This window comes from Tiliqua scincoides, chromosome 1 (genome assembly GCF_035046505.1).
Source record: "Tiliqua scincoides isolate rTilSci1 chromosome 1, rTilSci1.hap2, whole genome shotgun sequence".
NCBI classification, from domain to species: Eukaryota; Metazoa; Chordata; class Lepidosauria; order Squamata; family Scincidae; genus Tiliqua; species Tiliqua scincoides.
Window position 1 is genome coordinate 178,838,341 of NC_089821.1, and position 19,729 is coordinate 178,858,069.

A 19,729-nucleotide genomic window follows, 5' to 3' on the forward strand; every position below is an offset into this window, starting at 1 on the left:
CTGCGTGACTCAAACCCTGACATGACTGAGTCATGCTACTGTTGACTGTGATGTTGATGCTTCTAAGAAGTTCAGCTTCTATTCTTGGACAAATGTTATGGAAATATCTTGATGGAGGACATTAATGAATATTGGTGGGGTCTGATGGAGAATAGTGTTCTGTCTACTGCATCTATTTCAATCCAGATTTTAATCAATGGATATTTCATTCAATTTTTCAGAACAACTGATTTGTGTCACACAGTAACTATGACTGAAATTTAACAGTAATATAGTAATGACAATCAAGAAATTCCACTCATAGCTAGCATGAGTGGAAAAATCTGGATTGAAATAGATGCAGTAGACACCCTACTGGAGTGTATCTAAGGTAGCTAGCATACCTCACATTTGTGGGGAAAATATATGATATAAATTTTTTCAATAAATAAAATATATTTAGTCTCAGTTGATTTAAGGTAAATTGACTTCAAGGCATAAAATTGGTTCTCAGCTAGGCTGAGGTATAACTCTTGTAATATGTAGTCACATTATTAATTACAGCACCAATTCCATATAAATCCTGCAGTGGTTCCTGTCTAGTGAACACCTCCCCTTTAGTTTAGGAACCCACTCTGGAGAAGACAGATGCAACTATCACCCCTTGGATGTTAGCACCCTGGCTCCAACCAGAGATAATCTCTCACCTGGCCCTGCTTTCTTCTCATCAACTCCTGGAAATGGGACAAGACAGCCAAATTGCTCTGCCCATCCCAAGCCAGAAAGCCTTTAAGATGGTTGGTTGGTTGGCAACCTTCAGTCTCAAAAGACTATGGTATAAGCCTACAGCACCCAGTATTCCCAGGCGGTCTCCCATCCAAGTACTAACCAGGCCTGACCCTGCTTAGCTTCCGAGATCAGACAAGATCGGGCATGTGCAGGGTAACAGTTGCTGTACTCAGTAACTTAAACCCAAGGGGTGACCAGCCTGCATCCCGCAGCCAGACAGCTTTTTGAGACAGGTTCAGATGCACACCAACTCCCTAATTCTACTCTCAGTTCAACTGTAAACCTGCCAGAAGTGGCCAACTTAGCTAAGAAAAAACACACACCGCATCAAGGAAAGAGCCTTGAGTAGGCAAAAAAAAAACCTCCCACTCTAACACCAATCACATGAGAGGCAAAAAAATTCCTACTTGGCCTTCAAAAGACAACCAGCTAATCTCAGACTATTCCAAGGGTAGATGAGGTGGAGTACAATGCCTCTGAGTTCTGAATGTAAGCCTTGAGGCTTGCACAGCAAAATGCTGTCGAAACCAAACCCCGAAGTTCCAATGAATCAGTGCAGCTTCTTTCTGCCTAGCTTTGTGCAGGGGTGGGGGCAAGCAAAGGAAGCCTCTTCCTTAAAGCAGCAGAATGATTGTATTGTATTGACATATCTCCCGAAATGGTTTTTGCTACAATACATGTACAGGTGCAGCCTCTTTATCAATGAATTCGGCATCCATGGATTTGCCTCACCACTGATGATAAACCCCTGGTTTGCCCCACTGAAGACTGCCCAGATATAACCAGAATCTCATTCCGCGAACAGAACCCCCGTGGATAAGAAGGCACCACCTGTATTTGCTTTCTAAATACTGTGAAATGATTACAGTTCATAGCAAAAACAATTTTTATCACATTTATGATTATTTTAACTGTGTTTTATTTGTTTCCATAAAGATAAAAATATACATATATTTGACATACATGTACAGGTTGAGTCTCATTATTCAGGAAGGTTTCCTTTGTTCCCAGGACTCAGGTGGATGGCAAAAAACGCACTATAGCAAATCAATTTAAAAAACAAAGTTCCTTTGCTTCAGTGATTTAAAAACAGCCTTGCTGACCTTTGTGATGTAAGAAAGAGTCATTAAGTAGACAATCTTTCAATCAGTCTCTCTCAAGGTGCTTAGAAAAGCTTTGCCCCTCCCTTCACCAATGTAAAGTATCTTTGCTGGGGGGGAGGGAGGGGTCTTGGGCTGAAGCTGCATGAAGAAAGAATGATTGATGGATTGTCAGCCTGCTGCCCTCTTTCTGTCTTTCATTGTTAAAGGACTGTTTTCCTTTAATTTAAAGGGCACTTCTCATTGCATTGAGAGAAAGAAATCTATGGATGATTAGGTTATACCTGTAATGGCTTGCATGACTGTCTCTCTCTACAACAGAAAGAAAAGTGGTTTTTTTAAACTGTGATTTTTAAAGGGATGCATTTTTCCCCTTCTCCAGGGATCAGCACATTCCTTCTCATTTACAGTGGCCATTCCTGTTGAGTTAAATCCGTGTATAAAAAAATCTGTGTATAACAAGGCTGGACCTGTACATCATTTTTGACTAAGAACTTCAAAATACAGTTAATGTGCTTTTACTTGATAAATGAATAAAGTTAATTACTTACTGTTGCTGTTTTCCTATCACCTTTCTGTAGTTTACCAAGTATTTCAAAACCATCAGTTGTGATATTTCCACTCTCTTTAATTGGTTTTTCCATTATTTCAACACAGTCAATATAGATCTTGACACTTGAGGATGTTACTACAATATGAACCTGTAAAAAAATGAGGTAGAATAAACATAACTAAGAATATATAAGTTCATTGTACACTTTGGGAATCACATTCAATTTCAAATGCCATTACTGCATACTAAGTTAGACACTACCTAGAGGGAGCGGAGCACTTACACACACATGGAACTCCTCACATGCAAGAGGTACTTAATGAATTCCATTGGAGGTGCCACGACCTCATGCACAGACTTTATCTCTCCACTGAAATGAATGGGAAAGCCTTAGCAAATGGAAACTCTGTGGGCATCAGTGTGCACACTGAGCTCTAGAGAAGGGTACCATATTCACAAATGGATATGGTAGGCTGTAGCCTTTAAGTAAAGTATCCACCAATGATAATGACAAGGATTATGTGTAAGATTTTTTGTGGTTTCAGAACTTTATTTTTTTCATGTTTCTCTGCATTTAATGTTCTCAATTTGTATAGTCAGCAGAAGTTCAAACGAACAGCAGTTGCTCCCATTTAAATGTTGCTCCCTTTCAAAGAAACCAGGTGGAAGATTGTGTTCTGCAATTATACAATGCTAGGCTCAAAAGTGTAACAGTCAGTTTACAGACACAAACTCTGGAAAATGACAGTATTACGCTACTGTTAGATACCAGAATTTTGCCACAGATTCTCTTCCCAGAACTTCAGTTTTTAAGTCAAAGAAAGAAAAGCCACTAATTTGAAGTAGATTCACTAATTTTAATTCTACAAGATACTTCCAATGTAACAAATAAATGTTACTCATACCATACTTCTGCATGATTTTAAGTCTTCATACTATTTCTTTATATATATTTTGGAACAGAAGAGTATCTGATAGTCACGTAGTTTGATTATAAGGAATGTGCTTCTTTTAAAATACATGTAAGACAAAATATTATGGGACATAGGCAAAAAGCTGACTAATATGTTTGAACTGCAAATCTATGAGAAATGGAAAACCACTCCAGCCTTGTATTTGATTTCCAAACAGAAGTTGATTATAGTTCCCAATTGCTTAAAACCCCACCAAACGTTCCCTACCATTTTACCAAGATCTAAATCTGTATTCCAGTTCACTTCTTTAAAAATGGTCTTGGATCTATTGTACCTATAGCTACATGCAAACAAATATGGCAGAAAATAAAACTACATATCCACAGATGCTCATACATTTGATTTCTTTAACAGAACAAGTATTCCCATTTTCAGATAAACTACTGTTTATCATCACATCTAGCACTGAACAGTTGCATAAAATACGTACAAGCGTGCCCCCATATCCGCAGGGGTTCCATTCCGGAACCCCCCTTCCCCTGCGGTAAAGTGAAATTGCAGATATGGGCGAATGCATTCACCCCACCCCCTGGAGCCAAGGGGAGCACCACTTGCTTCTGGACGGTCCTTCTGAATGATCATCCGTGGCCTCTGCTGGGCTCAGATTGAGCCTTTCTGTTAAAAAAAAAAATGCAACTTCCGGTTTCACCATGAAACCAGAAGTTATATGTTTAATGCTTTATAAGGCATTAGGAGGTCCAGGCAAGCCCTCCAGGGGGCATTAAAAAATGCCACTTCTTGTTTCACAGAGAAAGCAGTAGTCACTTTTTCTTATCTTTTTTTAACAGAAAGTCTTAGTCTGGGCCCAGCAGAGGCTGTGGACAGATATTTGCAGTGTCTGCTGGGCCCAGAGTACCCTTTGGAGACAATGCATGCGGGGGAGGGGCCTGTGGCCCCAATCTGCAGATACAGGGGCCCACCTGTACTACATATTTTGAAGCTGTGTTGGTAAACTACAATTCAGTAATCCATGCTGTCCAGCAGAGCCTCCGTGTAAGGCTACAAGTTCAACATAGAGGCTCTGGATTCAGTGGAGGTGTCGCTCCACCGGTCCCGCCTCCCTCCCTCCCTCCCCCAGCACCCTTCCCCCCGCCCTCTCCCCTCCCTGGAATGCCTCCTCCCCGCCCCCCCCCACACCCCTGCTTACCTCTCTGCTGCTTGGCAGTCCACACAACCGCCAAGCAGCAGAGGTTGTGCGCCCACCCAGTGGTAGCCTGGCACTGGCCAGCGCTGGGCTACCACCAGTGCTCGCCTGGTGGTAGGGCCTGCTAATGTGCCTTAAAGTATGTTTGCAACAGTGCACACCGGCAGTGAGCTGGCACACTGAGCCCAGGATTGGGTTTCAAAAACCTATTTGTTTCATCAATCATTTGGACTACAGTGATTGTAGTCCATACATACATACATACATATGTATTATAGTGATTGTATTTTTGTGATTTTATTATGAGTGGTCTCTGTTATTATGATCATTCAGATTTGCTTGATTTTATTGAATTGTATTTTATTGTTTTAATTATATTGTGTTTGCTGCCTACAGAACAACAATGAAAAGAGGAATGTAAATGTAAATAATAAATAAATTAAACATAAATAATAAATACATTAAATGTATTTGCACACATGTCAGCATTTACCTTGTGAAAACTTCCATAAAAGAGTTTCTTCACTTCATCATGATCAAACGATACTGTCTGAACCTCTCCTCTTGTATCTTTGTTAAAGAATGATAATACTTTGCTGGAGGCTAAAAGAAAAAAAATATTTTATTGTAAATAGAAACAGTTCTGTAACAGACGAAAGTATAGTATGTAAAACATGTCACCAGCAGCAAAACATGAATTACTAGGGAAAGCTTAACAGAGCCTAATGAGTGAATGCCTGTAATTCATTTGGTTCTGAGTTAACATCAGTGTCTGAATAATTAAACACAGTATTTTCCAAACCAGCCCAAGATTTGTTTAATCTGTGCGCCAAATGCCACCAACCCAGTACCAAGCAGCATACTAGTCACTGCCTCTGCCACTTCTCATTCTCTCTACTGAACAGGAGGGAAGTGGGTTAGAGTGTTCCTCTCCTTCACACTCCTTCTGCGCGTGTTCGCTCTTTCTCTTTCCCCCTCCCCCCTCCATTCCCACAGGAGGAAGCTCCCAATGGCAGAAGTGTTAGTGTGGATGCCACCCACTGTGTATAACTATGCAAATTAGTTTCAGTCTTCTGGATTTAAACTTCCTTTCCAGTCGATCTCTATTAATGAACAAAGTGTCCACCCTTGACTTAATGGAATAAATCAATTACTATTTAAGGACATTCCGTGCTTGAAAAAATGCAAAAAGAAACAATAGAAATTTACTACTTGTGTTTATCACTGTTTGTCACATGCTTACTCAGAAGGAAGTTCCACTGTGTTCAATGGACTTACTTCCAGGTAAGTGTGCACAGGGCTGCAGCCTAACTGTAAATCCACATTCACAGATTTTATTTATAAAATAGTGCGCGGGGGGAGGGGGGAATCAACCTTACAATCAAGAACAACGCCAACTTGTGGTTTATAATCTCTGTCTGTTATTTGCCAAATTGCAAATGGGTCACTGGGCGTTTCTGGGAGAAGGCGGAATAAAAGTATGATAGTGTATGCTCTTGGTAATCCATCTGGATGAATTTCCCTATTAAGAAAAGCACAAATGCATTACTCACCAAAAATGCGTTAAAAAGTGAATGAACTTGATAATATTTTACCTTAGAAGACTATAAGAAAAGATCAGCATTAACCATGTAACCCAGGGGTGTCAAACTCATTTCAAACAGAGGGCCAAACAGCATTCATCATGCCTGCTGAGAGCCGGACATGATGCTGTTAGGGAGGAGGTGATGTCATTAAACAGGTCATAGCAAAAAAAATAAGCACTTTTTCTCACTTAGGAACTCATTAGCTGCAAATGACAGAAGAGAAAATACTCAAATCTCAATCATATTTCAAGATATGGGTGAACCCAATTTTCATGTGGGCTGCCCTATTATCAACAGTAATAGCATTGCTCAGCAACTGAGGGCCAGATAAAAAGCTTCCATGGGTCACATCCAGCCCCCGGGCCTTATGCGTGACACCCCTGATTGAACCAAATGATATAAGAAGGGCCCTGCTGGATCAGGCCATAGAACCATCTAGTTTTGTTTCCTGCATCTAACAGTGGCCCATCAGGGAGCACACATACTCTCTTGTGCCTTGTCTCTGTAGCCTGGGTTTCTCCTGTTCAGTTGCTAATCCATTACAGGGAAAGCAGTGAACAGGAAAGGAGTATACACATGCTAAGTAACCACTAAGTTCTAAAGCCCCCTTGCTTTAGACCCATAGCTGCGGTTCTGCTATGTTTCACAGCCCACCATCCCCCAGCCTATTTTTTAAAAAACTGAATATACATACCAGGTCACATTATGGGTTTAAAGTAACTTGTAACTTGACCCTGAGACTCTCCACACAATCTACCACTAAGATTGTTGTGTCTGGATAACTACAATGGAGCAGATTTCACTTATGTCCACAAACGAGCATTAGCAACTGAAAATAGAACTTGTGATACTAATATGGACCATCTAAATAAAGTTGTAAATGATTTGGAACAGCATATTTCTCAGTGCTAATGGCTAAGCAAACTTCATCCTTTCTCCCAACAGGTACTCAACGCTTCCAGTTATGCATTCCATGAAACCACACATAGACAGTCTTCCCCAATTTAAAAAAAAAAAAAAGCCTTGCAAGAAAAAGATTATGACGCTTACGATGTAGGCTGGCTGATAAAAGCATTTTTATGCAGTTTATATGCTGGGAAGCTTGGGAAGGAGCCAGACTGCAAAGAAACTCCTGGTACAGAAGCAAAATGCCTCTCAGTTAAGTTGTAAGATTCTAACATCCGGAAGCCTGTATTTTAAGAGAAGAAACACACATGCACATGACAATGGAAGAAATTCAGACAATGTGAAGAAAAATTTTAGACTAAAATATTTTTGTATAGCTGCTTCTTACCAGGAGAGGTGTATCCATCCAAGTACATGAGAGGACAAGCTGAAACAGAAGAAAAACATGTCAAAAGAAATAATGAAAGAGCAGTGACATTGTTGCTAGCAGACACACAAACTGACTACAGAATCTCCTCCTTTGGAAGAGAGACGAGGCAGACTTATTTGTTGCAGATGCCCTGGCCAAAATCCTAAGAGTTTTATGCACATGCCTAAATAGCTTCTGTTTGTATATGGGGCTTTCTGTTAAGTTCCCCTTCCCCTTGCAGTCTGTCACACTGCGTCAGGTGCTACTCTGGCAGCAAAGCCAATTAATTCCCCACCCTCATTCCTTGAGTGGTTAGGAGAGTGACACATGAGGGACTGTAGTGAGAAGGGGGAGTCTGAAGAGCAGGATGTTGCCATTGCATATAACCCACTGGATCCCAGCTCAAGGCTAAGCAAATACATTTAACAAAAGATGGTTTGTCAACCATCTTTTGACAACCATACATTTGTTTGTAAAAGGCTCTCTCAAGATAATTGGGTTCTGCTTTTGTAGAAAGTGGGTGACAGAGAGATCAAACACAAACGATTGCATCTGCAAGCTGTAGCACCTCCCATGACATACATTGATCTCTCTTCGGTTCTCAAAACTAGACTGTCTAATTTACTCAGAGACTTTGCATCTGAACTTTGCTAATAACCCTCCACAGATTGAGTGAAACTTGCTTGACAGTTTATTTCTCTTCAAAATGAAACAAAAGTCTGTAGCCACAGTAATAGATTAATTCACATCGTCAGGCATCAAAAGAATTAGATTATCACCTATAAACATGTCTGCTCTATTAAAATGAATCACCCTCAAGCGTCCTCTAAAATGCAAACTCTAAAGAACTATAGCATAATTTAAGTGGATATTAACTGCAAATGCAAAATACATTAAACAATGAAATGTTTCTTGGATCTTTAGTTGTTGTTTTTTAAATGACCCCACAGCATAGGCTATTATTATGCCTTTTACCCATAGGCAAACCACATAATAGTCATGTAAAGACATATTTTTGACAGTACACACACACACACACACACACACACACACACACACACACTCTTGTGGAAGACAGAGGAAACCCCCAGTTCAAATCTTGCATTACAATGAACTAAATAGGTAGCCTTATATAATCCTCTCTGTTTAACAGTCCAATCCTATTGGGCTGCCCCACTGGTGAAACAAGCACTCTGTAAACAAAAACATTCTGCCAGAGTGCTGGCAGGGAGATGGAGCCTCCTTGCATGCATCAGAAGTCTACAGAAGAGCCGCCAACACAGGTAGGATGACAAGGGAGGTGGGACAGGCTTGGGGGAGAGTGGGGCAGGGCTGAACATTACCGAGATGGAGGGGTGGGCAGATCAGGTCCATGAAGGGGGCAGGTTTGGCGGTGGCAACTGCTGAATCCTAACCCCCTTCCTGGATTTAATCGGCTTTCGTGGGTCAATGTGGTCCTGTGGCAGAGATATGACTGGTGCAGGTCTGAATTGACCCACTGAGCTGGCAGGGGTTTACTCTGGTGGAACAAAACATGTTTCCTTTCCCCGAGGAGGTCTCCTGAGGCCAAAACTCCCCACTAGATTCAGTAGGTACCTTACTAGGTTAGGGGATTAGGTAGGATTGGGCCGTCATTTCAATCTGCAGTATGGGTATGAATGACACGAACAGCTGATGTGGGGCAGGTAATAATATACTAACAAAACATGGAACTGCACTCAGTAATGAATCTCTATGTAACAATTTAGTTTCCTTAACCAGTGCAGTATAAGATACATTCAACATAGCTATGACCTACAATAGACTAATAAGATATAACAAACTTATTTTGAAAAGGTTGTCAGTAGTTTACTTACATGAGGTAGCTGTCTCACAAACAAACGTGATGAGGTTATCCTCAATCTTTTCAAAAGCATCAAAGTCATCAACAATAAAGACATGGCGTTCACTGGGCTTACTGGCAATTTTGGCCAGCTCATTGTAGTCGACATCAGCCACACCGATAACAAAGACACTGAAACCTGGAAATGCAACATAGATTCCATTAAATATTCAAGCAGGAATCTTTCTACATTATTTTTACTAGTGGCTAAGCTAGCAATTATATAAGGGTGAATCCATAACAAACTCTTAAAGGAGACAATATAAAGTATACATGTTTGTGTTTTAAACCTCCTTGATTTACAAAAAATAAACTATATTAACCTGAACAGAGGAAAATAATGAAACATCCAGAGAAGAACTTACACATACATCAGAATCCATACAGGGAACAAATGGTCTATTGCCATCAAATTGAAAGCACAAATTATTTAATCCACATACTAAAATCTTATGGGAAACACATACCAGAGGAAATAATTTTAAGAAGAAAATGCTTCTTCTTAAGAAAAAAATATAATGTTTCTGGAGTGTTTACAAGGTAAATTAACAAAAATAATAGAAGAAGAAACCACTCTTTATTTAGCTTTTGTTCTAAATTTAAGTCATGATTTTCTTTCAGCCACCAGACTACCTTGGAGTCTTTCTGTGACCCTTTCCCAGAATACTGATACCCCCCACACGATGAGCCCTTTTATTCAAATATATTTCTGCAAGTTGCAACAAACATGGTGGTGAGTGGAAGCATTTGAGCCCCATCGCACAGCAGACTATGCAAATGGTCAAATCGTCCCCACCCAGAATTGCTCAGGGGCTTAAAAGGATCACTTCTTGCTTTAATCTCATTGGTTAAAGATAGATTTTAACTAATTTCTAGTCTGACATTTAGTCATGACTAACATTGTTTGATACAGTTCCCCAATCCTCAGGAGCAACTTTTCAGAGGGACTACAGAGGGGGACGGGGGGGACGGGACGGGACGGGACTGGAAAGCTTCCTTGCATTAGTGTTATTACGTTCATACATGTCTGGATCTAAGCCAAAATGATTTGACATTTTGTTAAAACAGAAAAAAAATCTATCTAGCTCTTATCAGTAGTCAGATCTATGTAATGTTGGCTTATGGAATTATGGTCTTTTACAAGAAAGAAGGCAATGTTAGCCTTGGATGTTTTCACTCCTGAAACAAAAATACAAAATAGTTTGAGACTAGAAAGTGTTCCACACTCCCATACACATACACTACTGAAAACAGCTAATCCACACTTTTTTTTAGTAAGACTGGCTTCACGGTGAAATTTCACAGGGTGAAATCCCAAAAGTCTCTTGAAACACAACCTTAATCTTGAATCCATGGCAGCTGAATTCACATTTCAACTCAAAACCAGTAATGTTTGGTCATCTCTCTACCTCTGAGGGTCTACTGATAACCCATTCTCAAAATTCACTAATACCCTTGAGGGTCTGTGATTCAGAGCCCAATCCTAGGCATGTTTACTCAGAAGTAAGTCCTATTATTGCCAATGGGGCTTAGGCCATAGGCCCATCCAGTCCAGCTTCCTGTATCTCACAGCGGCCCACCAAATGCCCCAGGGAGCACACCAGACAACAAGAGACCTCAATCGGGTGCCCTCCCTTGCATCTGGCATTCTGACATAGCCCATTTCTATAATCAGGAGGTTGTACATGCACTTCATGGCTTGTAACCCGTAATGGATTTTTCCTCCAGGGAAGTGTGTCTAAGATTCCAGCATAAAACCCTTAAAAGGACAATACAGTAATAGCATAAGGCAAAATGTAGACCTTATGATTTCCAGCTGTAACTGCCCAATCTTAGCTATGTTGACATGGAAGGAAATTGCTTACCAGAGTGCTGTATAACAGCTGCAGCTTTAATCACTTCATCCTGTGACCGACCATCTGTTACAACAACAAGTACTTTGGGAACTCCTTTCCTCATGCCACTTTCCCATGTCAAGACCTTATCCTTCGTAAACGTAAGAGCTTTGCCTATAAATTGAAAGAGAGACAGAGCCCAGTTGCATGTGCCACCAAAAATTATCATTTTAACATAGTATAAGCATTTCAATCTTTGGCAATACTAAGAGATCATTGTTTTAAAAACCTGATAATTGGTATTAACATGTAGCAATCCACCAAAAGGTACCTATTTTTGTGTTCCCTCCTCGGTATCGAATATTCTGAAGTGCCCCCAATGCTTGTGCTTTGTCATCATACGTGTTCAGATTAAACTCAGCCTTTGCATCATCACTGTATTGCACAAAGGAAACCTGAAATGGAGCACCAAAAAGTTTCATTTTATATTATAGAAGACACTTCAATTGCATAGGTTTTATAACCTTAGTCAGTCTCTTATTTTCTTGCTGATTACTAGACAGAAAGAATAAACAAACCTGAATTCCAGCAGGGTTGATTAAGTCAAAGGCTCCAATTGTATTAAAAACAAATTTCAGTACTTTGTTGAAATTGTCATCCCCAATACTCCAGGAAGCATCAGTCAAGAAGACTATATCAGCTTTGGCACCCTTACATACTGAAAGAGAAGGGGGTTCAGCTAAATCATTCAGTTGATATGGTATAAAAGAAGTGTTCATTTAAATAATAACATGTAACAAATGTTTCAGTGAGACACATATGACAGTTGGTACAAAAGTAATGCCTTTTTTTTTGTATTTCAAATCTGGTGCTGCATAATGTGAATTTGACTGGGTGGTCATTAGATGCGTTTAGTTTCATCAAACAGAGGGCTCTAAATGGTTTTTTGGGGGGGAAAGCAGCACATATCAGCACAAACAGAGCCAAATGTTTAGAGCCATTTAGTTATTTGATTTTTCTCTGTAAACCTCTTTGTGAACTTTTAGTTGAAAAGTGGTATATAAATACTGTTAACAAATAAATAATAATAATAATAATGTGATATGTCACGTGAGTGCATTGCCCAAGCAGTACAAAATGGTGGGTGTTTCAGATACTTGTAAAAAGCAAAGTGCTATGATTGAACTCCTATATGCGTTGGCAACCTTTAGTCTTGAAAGACTATGGTATTGTGCTCTGAAAGGTGGTTCTGGAACAGCATCTAGTGTGGCTGAAAAGGCTGATTCGGGAGTGACAATCCCTTCCACACTGGGAGCAAGTGTAGTCTGTCCCTGGTCTGCCTCCCTGGCTATGGGCCTTCCTTCTTTGTCTCTTTGCCTCAGTCTGTTGGCCAAGTGTCTCTTCAAACTGGGAGAGGACATGCTGCACTGCCTGCCTCCAACTCCTCACTGCTGAAAAAATCAGTCAAATTGAGATCTATACTCAACTCCAAAACATGTAAGGTGCCATTCCATCGACTGTCTCTTTGTTTCAAGGTTGTAATGGTGGACCCAAGTTTCATGTCCTGTGATGATTCATAACAGAAAAATCTCCCCTGTGCTTTTGCAGTGTTTCTGAAATTCCAAAGAGATGACTTTCCAGGCTATTTTGAACTCATCTATCAGCATTTTCAAGACCCACCAGGAGCAAATCTTTCTGTAGTCAAGCTCCTTGATGGTCCCCACAGCTGGTTTTCCATTGCTTACTGCAGCACACAGTTTACATGTTGTGATATCGTGGCCTTCTTTGATGAATGCATTGATTTGACTCCTGTTGTCTTCTGTCACTGCCACCACTGGCTGGCCACTGAGGCTTGTGTTATTGTTGTCATACACATTTTGGAATCCAGTTCAGTTCAATTCTACGGGCCTCAGAACACCTCCTGGAGGTATTGGAAAGGCACTTAAATTTTTTGTGAAAACACTTTCCAACACTTCTCCCAGAAGGTGAGGTGTTCTGAGGCTTGGAGAGGGTGGGCCCTCATGGCCCTCAGAAAGCCTCTTGGATGCGACCAGAAGATGCTTCCTGTCACGTCTGGGAGATCTGGTGAGGGTCTCCAGCATAGGACCAGCACCCATGCTAAGCCAAATCCATGGATGCCGAACCCGCAGATAAGGAGACCCCACCTGTACTTTCTGATGGTAAAAACATTTCTGAGATATGTGCTGCTTTCCCCCCAAAAAACCCCCACATAAAATGAGAGGTGCCTGAAAGCAATCCCTCAGGTTGACAGGTCTTGATTTAACAGACTTTGGGGAAAATGAACATTTCTTGCTTCATCAAAAATTAATCATACACATTTTGTTCACTCATATCTCCATTGACTTTAATCAATTTGGATTTAACAAACACTCAGTGTGAACAGACACCACTTTTCCAAATAGTCCATTAAATCAAGGGTTCACTGTAATGCAAAAGGAGTCAGACCAAGTGAAGAGCCCTTAGTAACCAGTAGTTTCAAAGTTTTCATAATCATGGCAGAAAACATCCAACGAACACATACCATCTCGAGCAGGTGGAATTGTTGGAGGTGGAGGAGGAGTTGGTGGTTCAGTTGGGGCTTCTGTTGGCTTGATCACTAAAATAAAAAGACTCATTAAAATGTTTTACATATTAAATATTCTTAACCTTTTGAGCTGTAACTATAAATATGTTCTTGCACAGCACTGTAATTGATAACAGATGTTCATTCAGCTGACCAGGGTTTTGGAGCTGTGCCAAGATCTGCATCTGTAAGAACACATTCTCATATTATCTGGATGTTTCATACACTTTCAGAGGAAAAAAAGGCACTGTTTGAAAATCATTTGTAATTAGCCTGCTGTATTTGTAAGACTCCAATAATCCTGCCTGGGATTGTAGGGAGGGGTGAATACAAACAACTTCAGGCTGTAGTATATGGTTGGAAGACTGCTTTTTAGGTGTCACTGGGTCACAAATTGTGCAGACCTGAAGTTAGATACACTAGTCTGCAATAGCAGAAGGAATTGCAGACTATAAGACACTATGCACACCAAATCCTTTCACTCACAGGAGGAAGTATTAAGCTACAATCTTTCACATGAAAGATTTTGAACTATTATGCCTAGGAAGAAGAGTGAGGTAACTGAGATCTATATGCATTCTGAGATTCTCCTAATATGACTCATTGAAATGTAGGTGTTCTTCAGTTTATGCAGGAAATCCTACACGAGGCAGACCTAATATCATAGTTTAGCCCAATTCTAAATTGTGCTGATGCAGCAGGGACACAGAGCCTATGCTGCATCCAATGCAACACAGGAGACAACCAGAAGTCTCCTCAGGGTAAGGGGATATATTTCCTGACTGCTTTGTGTAAAGCCGCAGTTGTCCCTATTAGGCTTCTTGGATCTGTGCTAGCTATTTAGCTGGTGCAAATCCAGGAAGCCCGGTGTAACACTAGGCGGGCCAGGAGGGGGTTAGGATATGGTAGAGGCCTGCTCTGCTGGTTCCGCCCTGTTCCACCCTCCCCGCCTCCAGAATGCCCTCCCACCATCCTCTCTCACCCCCCCCCCCACCGCAACACCTGCCACAACCTTACCTGTGCTGGCCGGCACTGCTCCAGGATGCAGCACTAGCAGGCCAGTGCAGGCACTTGCGCCAGCACAGCCGGCTCACAAGTTGTCACTAATGTGCCTTATGGCATGTTTGCTACACTCTGAGGCAGTGCTGAGACGGCCACGCTGGCTCAAGGGCCGTTAGGATTGTTTGGTAAAATTCACAAAACAATCAAACACATGTTTTAAACACATTTGTTCCAAGAACTTTAAAAAATATTAGTAGTAGTGGTGGTGGTAATAATAGTAGCTACTTACATGTCCTTTCCCTTATCGACACTGGAGGCCCTTCAAGGTTTGGAGTCTGAACAAAGACAGTAGCATTATATACGGTGTCTGGTGAAAGGCCAGTGAAACAGTGGCTGGTTTCTGTTCCACGCACTGTAATTTCTTGCCCTCGGGATCCTGTTCACAGGTAACGAGAAAAATGTTAAAAATGTAGAACCTTACATGGAAAACTAAAGTACCTTAGATATTCACGTATAGTACGTGAAATTTCTGCCAAGTAATCAAGCTCCAATTCTCACTTCGACTGATCTCCGGGTCAATCAGAGGGCAGAGCCTTTCAACTCTGAACAGTTTTGTTTCTCAAGGGGCAGGCAGCACCAAGATTCTTAAGCAGCAGGCAGGCAGGGCAGAGATGGTTTCTTCAGCAACAGGGAAATTCCAGCCAAAGTTAACCTTTTAATCTGCTGCAGCCTGGTTCTGCTTGGCAAATGCTTGCAAAGCAGGTCTGTTTTTTGAAACACTAGGATGGGACCCTCCTTCCCAGGCTACAATTCAGTGCACCATTGCTTCAGAATAACACCCATGGAAAGCAGTGGGTCCACTTCTGAATAAAAAGAGCTGCAAATATCTCATCTCTCTGCTGTGAATTGAATTGCACACTCTCAGTTATGTGTGATAAGTTGTATGTTGTATGTAGAGCTTCTGGCTTAACACACCAGACACCTTAAAGGTGGATTTGATTCATGGTTCAAACTTTTTCACTTGCATACCCCTTGGCAGCCCATTTCCATAAATTGTACCCTTCCTATTAGCAAAATGTTTGTAATTAATAACATAAGCCCTCATCTCCCCCATATGAAAGCCCAGACTTCATGTATTTATTACAGTGTTTTCTCTTTTCATCTGTTTGAAGAGCAGAAGACTCTGCCTTTGCACTGTTTTGCACCAGAAGTGTGCTGAGAAATTCTGGGTGATTGATCACTTTCCATATTATGTTTCAGCTTTTTTACTGTGATGGTTTTCAATCACTGGTTCATACATGAATTGATGACCAAAGACTAGCTATTGGTGGGGCTTTCACAACCAACTAGCTACCTCCCTTCCTGCCTTGCTGGTCCTTGCAAGGCATTCCTGTCTTACAAGGCATTCTGGAGCATGACCTGCATTATGCCATTCTTTTTCAAGTACCCCTAAAGGTCCTATTGAGTGTCCCTGGGAGTACATGAATACCAGGTTGGGAACCACTGTTCTACTGGTATGTAGTTTACAGTGCAGTTACTGTGATAGTGTTTACAAAAAGGTGGTGAAGACCAGAATTTAAAAAGAATAAAAATGTATCTTATGATCTTTTACTGTGTTTATAATAAATTAGAGACTACAGTTCTTAGGTAACAATTAGCGGTAGGTTATTTTTCAGGATCTGGCCTCGGGTAAAATCAGACAAAACTATAGTCAGACACCTCCCTAAGTTTAACCCCCAACTTATCCGAAGGTCATAGAAAATTCCATGGTTGTTGGCTCAAAACCTGCCCTCGACTTATCTGTGGAGTCAACTTATAGGCGAGTGTCTGCGGTGCATCTCTTAGAGATGAGGAACATGACAAGCTATTGTCAAGCCACATGCTCTTCCTTACTTCCAGAACTCTTGGAAGAGATTTGGAAGCATCTGGTCTGCAAGTTGGGGCACAGCAGTGCCAGGGTGTGAAATGGGAAGGTGGGGAACAGCTGATCTCCATAACAACACAAGGAAAGTATTGCTTAGCAGACAACACAAGCTTGGTTGTAGTTCAAGAGATTTTAAAACTCCAGTCCTTCCTTTGATCTTACTGTAGAGTTTCTTAATGCCCATATGTACCTCATTTATCCAAAAGGAAAGAAACGGAAATAAAAGCACTTTCCTACCTGATAGCAGAGATGTTATGGAAGTAACTATGTTACAAAATTATTTATTCATATCCTATATTTAAGTGGCAGCATCTATGCAATAACAGAAAAATGGTAACTGTGCCTCTTCACTATGGGACACTAGCATGAGGAACAGACTTTTTAAAAAATAAAAGCAATTTTAGGCAAAATATGTTGACATGAGGAACAAAGTGGAACACAAAACTTTCTCAAAGCACTGAAACAGAATTAATACAACTGAGGGAAGTGTTTATTTTTATTCTGCAGATTCTAATTTCTTCCCCACTCCTTCCCATCTAGAAAAGTAAGTAACGAATATACATGTAAAGTTCCAGCCATGACAGTAGGGTTTTGAAGATAGCACACTGAAAAAAGAGGCCATGCATAATGTCAAATTTGGAGACATCAACCCCGCATGTTAGTCCTCATAACAGGTGTGGCACCCACTGAATTTGCACCTATTGAATCCTCTGCAACACTGGTCCTTCAAACCCTTTTCAGGTCAAGAACCCAAAATTAAAAAAAAAGATGAGATTGGCGACCCACACAGCAATCCAGAATTTTGGTGGTGATGTGATAACATCATCACATTACCGCCAAACCTCCAGGTTACTGAGCTTTCACTTTTTTTTTTTACAGGAAAGGCCTGTGCTGCACCACCACACCAGAACAAGTTTAATCATTAACAGCTGAAAAAATGATAATTGCTTAACTTTGAAAGAAAGATATTTGTCACCCTGCATCAGGAGTTTCAGCAGCATGCAGCCAGCCTCCTCAGCAGCTATGGTGGCCAGGGAGTGCCCCAACAGGCCTTACACCTTGCTGGCCATCATTAGGTTCAGTCCCGCTCTACCAGCTCCTATATGAGGCATCATGACACTTGGGGGCGGGGTTGTGACCCCCAGGTCGAAGAACACTGCTCTAAGAAATGTTAGTAGATGATTCAATATATTTACCATCAGCTGGATTTAGCTTCAGTCTGTAAGAAGTGGCTGATCGATGAGCCGCCCATCTGATGCAGAACGTGTCCCATCCCACATTGTAACTTGTTAGATCAGTGACATTCAAGTACACTACAGAGAGAAAAATAAAAGTCACATTAATTACATGGGAAAGTGATAAAAACTGTAAACTTACAAAAAAAATAATAAAAAGGCCAGCACTGATCCATAAAATAGTGGTTTTGAGCTTTTCCTATTGCCACACGGAGAGAAAACATTCAGATACACTTTCTCCCCATTTTAAGTTACCAGGTTCAGATTCATGTCCATTCTGACGAATGGTGGACACAGTTACACCAGTAGCACGACTTACAGTGCAATCTTATGAATGCCTACTTGTAATCCCCCCTGATCCCCCCTTTCAGCCTCTTCACCAGCAAAAACTCACTGGTGGCCTGTCTGCATGGCACTGCTAGTGGTGCGTGGCCTCCCAGCCTTTGCACTGGAGGCAATGCACTATAGATCAGCAGAGAGGCTAACGGCATACCATGAAGCTAGGATTAGGCCATATTTCTCACATCTACTAGTCTAGATGATTTCTCATATGAAAATAGGTTACTCAGAGTATATAGTAAAAAGACTTCAACTTACATGTAGTGCCTTGATCTACCAGTGGAGCACTGAGTCCACCATCATACTGGGCATAAACATTTACATCATAGGTGGTACTAGGAGACAGGTTATGCAACGTGTATGAAGTCACCTCACCAACAAACACCTCCATGGGTTCATCAGTACCTGATATTTTAAAAAAAGAACAAAGTAAGAAATTTTTTTAATTCTGTAGAATTGAAAGAACTACAAGAAGCTGTTTCATATGGAGTGAGACCTTTGGGCCACCATAATAAATTTTGGAAAATAACTCTTGAAACTCACTACCTGCACTCAGTACCATATACATACATGCATATGGGCACAGCCAAGGAGGGAATGGATAGATATACTCTCTCTCTCTCACACACACACACACACACACACACACACACACACAAAATGGTCTCAGCTCAGAGCTAGCGGTCGATACAAACAGGAATAATAGATATGGCTGCAGGATATCCTGTGTAAAGCCAGTTCACACAAGCAGCCCAATCCTAACTAAATCCCACCCCTGCCAATGCAGCCACAATAGTACAGCGCATGCTGCATCTAGAAAGGGAGCAGTCCAGTGGACTCCTCCGCTCTTTTGCTGGCACAAGTCCAAGGAAAGTAACATATGCAAGTACCATCACTAACTGTCCCTACCTTTCCTGTATCACCTTCCACCTGCCCCTTCCCCACCCAGATATTCCCCTGTTCCTCCCCATCCCCACTTCATTCTGTCCACCCCAGCTGATGGCTTACCTGCCCTGCCAGAGGCAGCTGACTGTGGAAGCAGGCCTCCAGTACTGCCACCACTTGTGGTAGCCCTCCTAAAATGGTCACCAGCGGTGCCCACAGCCATTTTGCAACAGTAGGATTCCGCTGTCTTCACAGGCAGCGCAGCCCTAGATAGCATTGGACCATAAGTTTTCTCCCTGCCATCCCATGCAAAGGATGGCATTCACACTTTTGTGAACTTGCTTTCAGTTTTCACTTCAACAGATTATGACCAGGTCAGCTCTTAAACTTATTAATTCAAAGCTATTGTGTCCTTTAGAAGAGGCAGGTGTTATTTTTCCTTACCTACAGGCTTATATACAATTTTGTATCCCAGAACAGGAGATGGTGCAGGATCCCAGGAAACTCTGAACCGTGTATACCATTCATCTGAAATGTGCATATTCTGAGGAGAAAGCAGCCCCACTGAAAATAAAATGGTTAAGAATACGATTTTAGGACATA

General features: G+C 41.3%; 1 protein-coding gene and 1 pseudogene across 1 annotated transcript in view; both read right to left on the bottom strand.

The window, feature by feature from the left end:
- COL12A1 (collagen type XII alpha 1 chain) overlaps positions 1-19,729 on the bottom strand; it is a 155,495-nt gene that overhangs the window by 29,047 nt on the left and 106,719 nt on the right. Inside the window, exons 40-53 of the mRNA XM_066612440.1 lie at positions 19,571-19,690; positions 18,500-18,646; positions 17,864-17,980; positions 15,033-15,179; positions 13,700-13,774; positions 11,736-11,875; positions 11,489-11,612; positions 11,188-11,331; positions 9,297-9,461; positions 7,420-7,458; positions 7,176-7,314; positions 5,919-6,061; positions 5,033-5,142; positions 2,420-2,569 (exon numbers count right to left, since the gene is read on the bottom strand). Of these exons, the coding sequence (XP_066468537.1) occupies positions 2,420-2,569; positions 5,033-5,142; positions 5,919-6,061; positions 7,176-7,314; positions 7,420-7,458; positions 9,297-9,461; positions 11,188-11,331; positions 11,489-11,612; positions 11,736-11,875; positions 13,700-13,774; positions 15,033-15,179; positions 17,864-17,980; positions 18,500-18,646; positions 19,571-19,690 (1,760 nt within the window). The remainder of the gene's footprint in view (positions 1-2,419; positions 2,570-5,032; positions 5,143-5,918; positions 6,062-7,175; positions 7,315-7,419; positions 7,459-9,296; positions 9,462-11,187; positions 11,332-11,488; positions 11,613-11,735; positions 11,876-13,699; positions 13,775-15,032; positions 15,180-17,863; positions 17,981-18,499; positions 18,647-19,570; positions 19,691-19,729) is intronic.
- LOC136638170 (5S ribosomal RNA) lies at positions 820-939 on the bottom strand (annotated as a pseudogene).